Below are 7228 nucleotides of genomic sequence, written 5' to 3'. Positions count from 1 at the left end.
GAACCCGGGACCTTTTGAGTGAAAGGCCAACACCTTAACCTCTAGGCCACGAGAGCCCCCCCCCACCCAACCAAGCAAACTAAACCTCACAAATAACTTGACAATCGCAGCGAACACGTTACGTTTCCGAAGTAAGGAAAGGACTCTGCCGCGCAGGTATCAATGTTAGGAAGAGTGATGATAAGTCATTCTGACTGTTGCCGGAGCACAAATTAAACCGAATAATCGGGCAATCGGAGAAATGGGCACACTCTATCACAGTCCGCTGGGATACGCCACGACCGTAGTGTCAGACGGATTGGATTACCGAGAGCCGAGCGATACATCAGACCGACCTCTCCGCAGAGCGGCGATCCGAGATCGGGGGTACCCTAGGGGTGAGTACATTGTGCGCGAAAGAAGGAGGAGTCTTGGCATCAGAATCAACCTACTGAAAGAATAGATCGTGAACAAGCAACAGGGAGCTGAACTAGGATTATTCCACACTATCATTTGCACGAATCGGAGTTTTTACAGAAAGCGGATGATTTGTCAAGCATAAAACATGTAGTACCAGACAATCTCTTTACACTACATTTGACATGAACTTAAAGCTAGCCTTACAATTCGTGTTCACATGAGTGCGCACTCAAGGTTAATGCCAAAGTATGTCACAGGAAAATTTTGAAAAGTAAACCACACCAAAAAAAACCCCAAAACAAACAGCCAAATAAGTAAAAAAAACAACAACAACAACAACAAAAAACAAACAAACAGACAAACAAACAAACACGTAACTAAGCAAATAAAGAAGCAAAACATGCAGGTGTTTAGATATTTCGAAATATGTCACAAAGTAACGCCTGCAATAATAAGCACTATAGCACTGTCTACGGGAAGCAGTACCATGATTATCAATATCGTTTGTACTTACATAGATTCAAACTGTGGCCTGCGCAACAAGTCAAACAAAATGGGAGACTAGAAACAAACGTATGCTAATAGAAGTCACCAAAATAAAAAGTAAAGGGCCGCTCAAAGGAACTGTTTCGAAAATTTGATTCGCAAACATTTGTAGTTACATATTATTATAAAGCGTACTATTTATTATTTTAAAGAAGTTGCTTTTCCGTCCGCATCATCACATCTGAGATTCTTTAGGAAGCGGGGTTCGGCCCTGTCTGTCGAGGGCCAACCCGAACTGAAAGGGATGCAACATCCGAGCAGAAAAACAGGAATCATCATCATCATCATTGCCTCTCACACCCTGCATCGGAGTATACGCCACGAACAAACACTATCCACCTTTTCATACCCTGGGCTAGCCTATTGATAAAACTTATCCCCTCTCGGGAATCGAAGTGGGGTCTTCTGCGTGCTACGGCATTGCTTTTAACCGCTGCACCATAGACGCCGGTAAAGCTTACTACGACACACATTACAAAACGGAACGATTATACTAACAATAATATTGCTCCTCCCTCGTCTCCGTCTGCTGTGATTGAGTGTGCGGTCTTCACTACTAACCTCTCAACCAACTGCCCCAATTTCCCCCAACCTTGCACTTATTTTTTATTTTTATCTTCTTTTTTGCGTTTCAAACACGAACTTGTGAAATAAAATAACGAGCTGCTGGAACGCGAGCAATTATTCCTGCACAGTGGAGGCCGAGAGGCGTGCACTGGCGTGCAATTGATATTTAAGATTTGATCATGGTTCTTTGCCTAACACGATTGTGGGAAAAAAGGTTAGTTGGGGGGGTAAGAGGGACAAAAATGCCCATTGATCACTGGGCTTTGTGTGCGTAATGGACGAAGAGCACAGCGCGGAATACAGTTGCTTCGCAGCAACGGAAGACCTCTTCCATTTGCTAATTACTCGTGATCCCTTCTGTTGACACAGCACTGTTGTCCGCGTCTGCCTCAGCATCAACTGCCAGGCACTGCAGTGAAAGGGCGCGAAATTACAATCTTCCCGGGAACACAAAAACTGGGGCGATTTGTTATTATAAAGAGAAGCTAGCATAATCGAGGGATGGTCATTTGAGGCCGCAGCAAAACAAAACCTGCACCTGAAATCATAACTAAAGCTCAAGAAATATGGTAAGAAAATTAAACATTCTATAAATAATTATAAATAAAGTACACTTTTATTTGTCCCAGAAGGGCAATTTGGCTTACAATGGCAAACATGCATACATAAATACATAATTATAATTATGTATATACATAAATACATGCATAAATACATACATAAATACACAATATTACACAAATGCAGAACAGTTTACAACAATGCCACTGTCGGTCGCCACTGTGCAGCGCCCTGTGTTTTGAGCTAAGGTTATCGTGTCTTGCTCAAGGACACACTCTAGTGACCACCCATCTGATCCCTGTGTCACCGACACTTGCTTGACATTACTTGAGTCTAAACTCACTAGTCATGAGCGTGCGGGACACGTTATTTATTTATGTTTTATTTATTTTTTATATAGTAGAGTGTTTTACGGCGCTCGGAACTCGCAACTGCATAGGTCATATGAGCGCGCGGGACACACTAACATTTTCAGTTGGTAGGAAATTTTGAATTTTGTCCGGGTGGCGGCCGAAGCCTACTCTTATCGATTTTAGACCACCAAGGGATCTTTAACGTGCGCAACTTGCACACGGCCCTCCGAGATTTTTCGCCCTTGTCCGAGAAGGCTAGGTGTAGATCTTTCCTACCAGAAGATCAGGGGTGTGGCTGAAAGACTGCAGTAAGAAGAAACGAAGGAGTAGCAGTAGAAAGGCTGCAGAAAGAATCAGGAGCCCAGAGGAAGGGGCAAAGGAGGTGACGGGGTGAGGGCAGAAAGTGGAGACGAAAGCAGACGACAGAACATTGCTAGAGAGCAGGAAATGAGGTGAAAGGAGACAAATTTAGAGAAGAAAATTTTCTTCGAACCCGGGACCTTTTGAGTGAAAGGCCAACACCTTAACCTCTAGGCCACGAGAGCCCCCCGGGACATGTTAAACATATTATTATAGTGGGTGGTTGGCGGGTGCTCTGGTGTGGTTTGCTTCTTCTTTCCTATCAAACATCTATCGTCCTTATCTCTCCTCCTTCCTTTTTATGTTTGTTCCTCTCTTGTAACACCTCTAATCTTCTGGCGTTCATATGACCTTATGCAGTTGCGAGCGCCGTAAAACCTCTACTAAAACTAAACTAAAATATTATTATATTATCTAGATCTGTATTTATTGAAGAAGAGAACAGCGAATATGAACATATTAAAAGAGGAGTTCGGCAATGATGCGTTATATCACCAGACCACTGTAATATGCACAGTGAAACGATCCTTAGAAATATAGATGAAAGTCCAAGTCTCAGAGTGAATTGAAAAAATAATTGTAAGATCTATTCAGATATGTTGCTGTAATTTAATTGCAGATTTTGAAAAAAAAGGTCTTTCAGATGTTTCTAGATATTGTCGTGACAGAAAATGACCGCATATGTTTATTTTCTAATGTAAAGAAAATAGTATATCGTAACATTTAAAAAACAGTAAGTGCTAATTGCAATCTTAAATGCAAAGGTGAAAAAAAATCAATCAAAGTAGTCCAATAGTTCCATTATCAAGGATGTAACATTACATCCGACGCCTGATGTTACACAGAAATAAATCGGAGAACTGCAATTATAGGTAAAGACAGTTTCGGTAAGATGAGACCAATACTGAAAAACATAATAAACATCTCAGTAACTACTAGAATATGCCTGGCATCAGTGGTGTAGCCGTTTGGCGCTTTTCAGTCGTACGCATGAGACCCGAGTTCGATTCCCGAGTGGGGAGAATTTTATTTTTGAGTATTTCGGTCTTTCTGCTGGTATATTGTATCCCTCTCAGACCGGGTTGGCTCCGACAGGCAGGAAGGGAAGCCCACCCGTGAAATGATCTAAATGAAAATTATACCGATACAGGCGTAAAAACACCAACATTTGAAAAAAAAAACCCACCTAAAATGGGAGTTCTAAAAAAAACTCTATGTGTTGTCATTCTTTCTTTTGGCCGTGATTGCTGGACAATAAGCAGATATGATATAACAAAAATAATTTTAAAAAAGCAGGCTACAGAAGTAAAAAAAAAAAAAAAAAAAAAAAAATTCTTAGGAGTGACTGCTGAAAAGTTTATGGAAGGAAAGAAATGAAGTCTAATAATGTAGAACTGAAAGAAGCCCGCGTGGCTGGGTCACTAATAAAAACAATTAGGAACAGACTAATGCCGTTTCTGGAACACACGAATCGACACAAAAGACCTGAGCATCTTGCCCTCACTGGAAAAAATAAAAGGCGGACGAGGCAAGGGTAGACTAAGAGTAACTTACTTAGAGAATCTAAACATAAGCGTGGCATGGAAAGAACGGGTTGACTCAGATTTTTCAGAGCACCCAAGCAAAGAAATGAAAGACAAACCATGATTCCCGATGCCTGCTTCGTTCTTTTTGTAATTAGGGTATTGTTAGCCCTCACAACACAATTCGAATAATGTAAGAGGTCGGCCCTGTCTGTCATAGCCAACCTTGGCTGAGAGACATACAACTACCAGTAAAAAAAAACCTGAGATACTCTATTTAAAAAGTCTCCTAACTAGGGAATTGAACTCAGCTCTTCTGCGTGTGATGCCGGATCGCTTAACCACAACACCCCAGACGCCGGGGACATCCCCCCAAAAAAATCCAAGACGGAAAACAAGGCAGAATAAGAGACAGAGAACAGCAGTGGTCAATAGTATGACGTATACAAACTGGTATAAGCAGACCTAGGTGTGTGGGTGGTTGGTGGGTGCTCTGGTGTGGTTTGCTTCTTCTTTCCTATCAAATATATGTTATCCTTATCAATCTCTCTCTCTCTCTCTCTCTCTCTCTCTCTCTCTCTCTCTCTCTCTCTCTCTCTCTCACATCCTTTTTTGTGCTACTCTCTTGTAACAACTGTAGATCTTTGACACTAACTTATGATATGACCTGATTGTGTTGCAAGTGCTGTAAAACTTGTACATTGTACAAGATTTAGGTGTCGTGACTGTGGTTGAAATGGAAAGGGAAGGGGAAGTGAGAGTAATAATAATTATGGTCAAACTGAGTTTTGCAGTGAGCCTTGTATAAAATATCGACATATAATTATTAATACGCAATCATCTGTAAGTTGTAAGACATTTCGTTAATGGCTCATCACAACCCACAGCGTATTAAAAAAAAAACACGAAAAGCAGCTGTGGTAATCGAGATTAACAGAGGAGGGCAAGGTGTTGATGAAAATGTTTTGAAATTTGAGAACGACTGAAAAATTTTATTAGTCGTTCTCTTTTGCAAACGGATGATTTTGGGGTGGGGGGTTTTTCTCTCAAAATCAAGAGAAAAATAATGGAATTACCATCGTCATCATCACACATGAACCCTCAATCATTTAAAGCTCAATAACTCGAAAGAAATATATATTTTTTTATACATATATATATATATATATATATATATATGTATAAATATATATATGTGTGTGTGTGTACAAGGATATACACGCACACTTGAGAGTCCCACTTTGAGTATTCGAGCTTGGGTCTGTACCGTCATAATCCAACGTGATAACAACTCAGCTCTTGGCCCGACCGAAGTTTAAAATGTTATGTATGTCCATTCTTAATTGACATTCAGCATTTTCATTCATTTATTTCGAAAATGTTCAAGCTGGACTCTTTGTGTGAGATGGAAGCGAGTTTCTCCAAATGCCACTGTTTGTATCACCAGGGTTACCACGCAGAGAACAACTATCTGGTGACGCAGTGGCCCATGAGGAGGACGACCCCTGACCTTTGGCGCATGCTCTTTGACTTCAAGATCACCTCATTTGTTTTCATGCACGATCCCCAAAAGTTCTCCAGGGTGAGTGAACAACTAGCTAAAAAGGCTGGAGATATTCGGAGACGTCCCCGGCGAGCAATCAGGAACTATTCGGAGACGCACTCCCGCACACAGATGCATTGCTTTGGAGGGGTCAAACTGCGTATTATTTGCTGCAGTTCACACATATAGCCACTAAAACTGTCACAAATCAATTATTTTCAAGAAAAATTTCGAACTTAACTGCAAACTATCAAATTATGGGTTAAAACAGGGGGGTATGCCCCCCTGTAACCCCACAGATCTTTTTACTTGGTCTAGAGGTACAAAGCATTTTGATTGGTTTATCTCCGTCGGAGACGTTTCCGAATAGATACTGGGAGCTAAAAGACAGAACAGATTTCGCTTGAACTCATGACTGGGATAGCGCCAGCCAGGTGGTCAGATGTACTAAGCCCAATTTATTTATTTTTTTTAGATTGAAGTTTCGTGGCCTGTGACATTGCGCTTGTAAGTGCTCAAAATGTTTTGTTGAAATTCAAATTCTAAATGTTGAAAAGAAAGCAAGAAAAGATACATGAAATAGGTACATAATTTGTTTTTAAAATAAAATTATATTTCTTCTTATCTCCTGAAAAATTTCGCTTTTTAGGCTTAGAACATTTGAACAGCTTGTCGAATATAGGCATAATTTTATCCTACTTTTCTATTCAGCAAGATCCGATAGGATCTGGAATACCGAGTTGATACTTCTAAGAGTGAAACAGCAAGAGCAAACAATAAATCTTCATTGTAGTTAAGGTAAAATATACTTAGTTTTAACACATCCCGTCTGTCTTTCGTTTTCTTTTTTTTTTATCAAAGTGACGATCTGTGGAGAGCACAAAACGACTACATTTTATCCAACCTTTCTCTTTGAGGAGGAATGCTGTACACTGGATTTTTCTATTTCTTTTTCTTTTTCCCATTTTCGGCCGCTTTTTTTTTGTGTGTGTTTTTGTTTTGTCCTTTGCTTATTTCGTTTTTTGCAAAAGTTTTGAATGTGCAATCTGTCGCCCAATACGATGTGTACAATGCAGAAGCGCCACTTTCAACATTTCGCGAACGACTTGATTTCGAGAATTTCTTAAAGGTCGCGAAAACTGCAAATTCAAGTCGCACACGAAGACAAAAATAATAAAAACGGTATACAGTAGCTATTCACAAGCTGGAGGAGTTCCATACACAAATTATATTTCATTCAAAGCGAAATATATCAGTCTCAATTTTTTTGCGCTAAACGTAATTATTTCTTGAGTTATTTCCCGTGAGCAACACGACCTGTCACCGCGCCCCGCAGACAAAGTAAATTTTAGTGCGAGTCGACGTCAACCCCCCCC

At 40.4% G+C, this 7228-nt stretch overlaps 1 protein-coding gene across 2 annotated transcripts in view; it reads left to right on the top strand.

Moving 5' to 3' along the window:
- LOC101850889 overlaps nucleotides 1-7228 on the top strand; it is a 44431-nt gene that overhangs the window by 16206 nt on the left and 20997 nt on the right. For both annotated transcript variants that reach the window (XM_013082609.2, XM_005098479.3), the window contains exon 6: nucleotides 5757-5891. In XM_013082609.2, coding sequence (XP_012938063.1) covers nucleotides 5757-5891 — 135 coding nt within the window. The remainder of the gene's footprint in view (nucleotides 1-5756; nucleotides 5892-7228) is intronic.

The sequence above is a fragment of the Aplysia californica genome, unplaced genomic scaffold (genome assembly GCF_000002075.1).
Source record: "Aplysia californica isolate F4 #8 unplaced genomic scaffold, AplCal3.0 scaffold00184, whole genome shotgun sequence".
Classification (NCBI taxonomy): domain Eukaryota; kingdom Metazoa; phylum Mollusca; class Gastropoda; order Aplysiida; family Aplysiidae; genus Aplysia; species Aplysia californica.
This window is presented reverse-complemented; position numbering and strand designations above follow the sequence as displayed.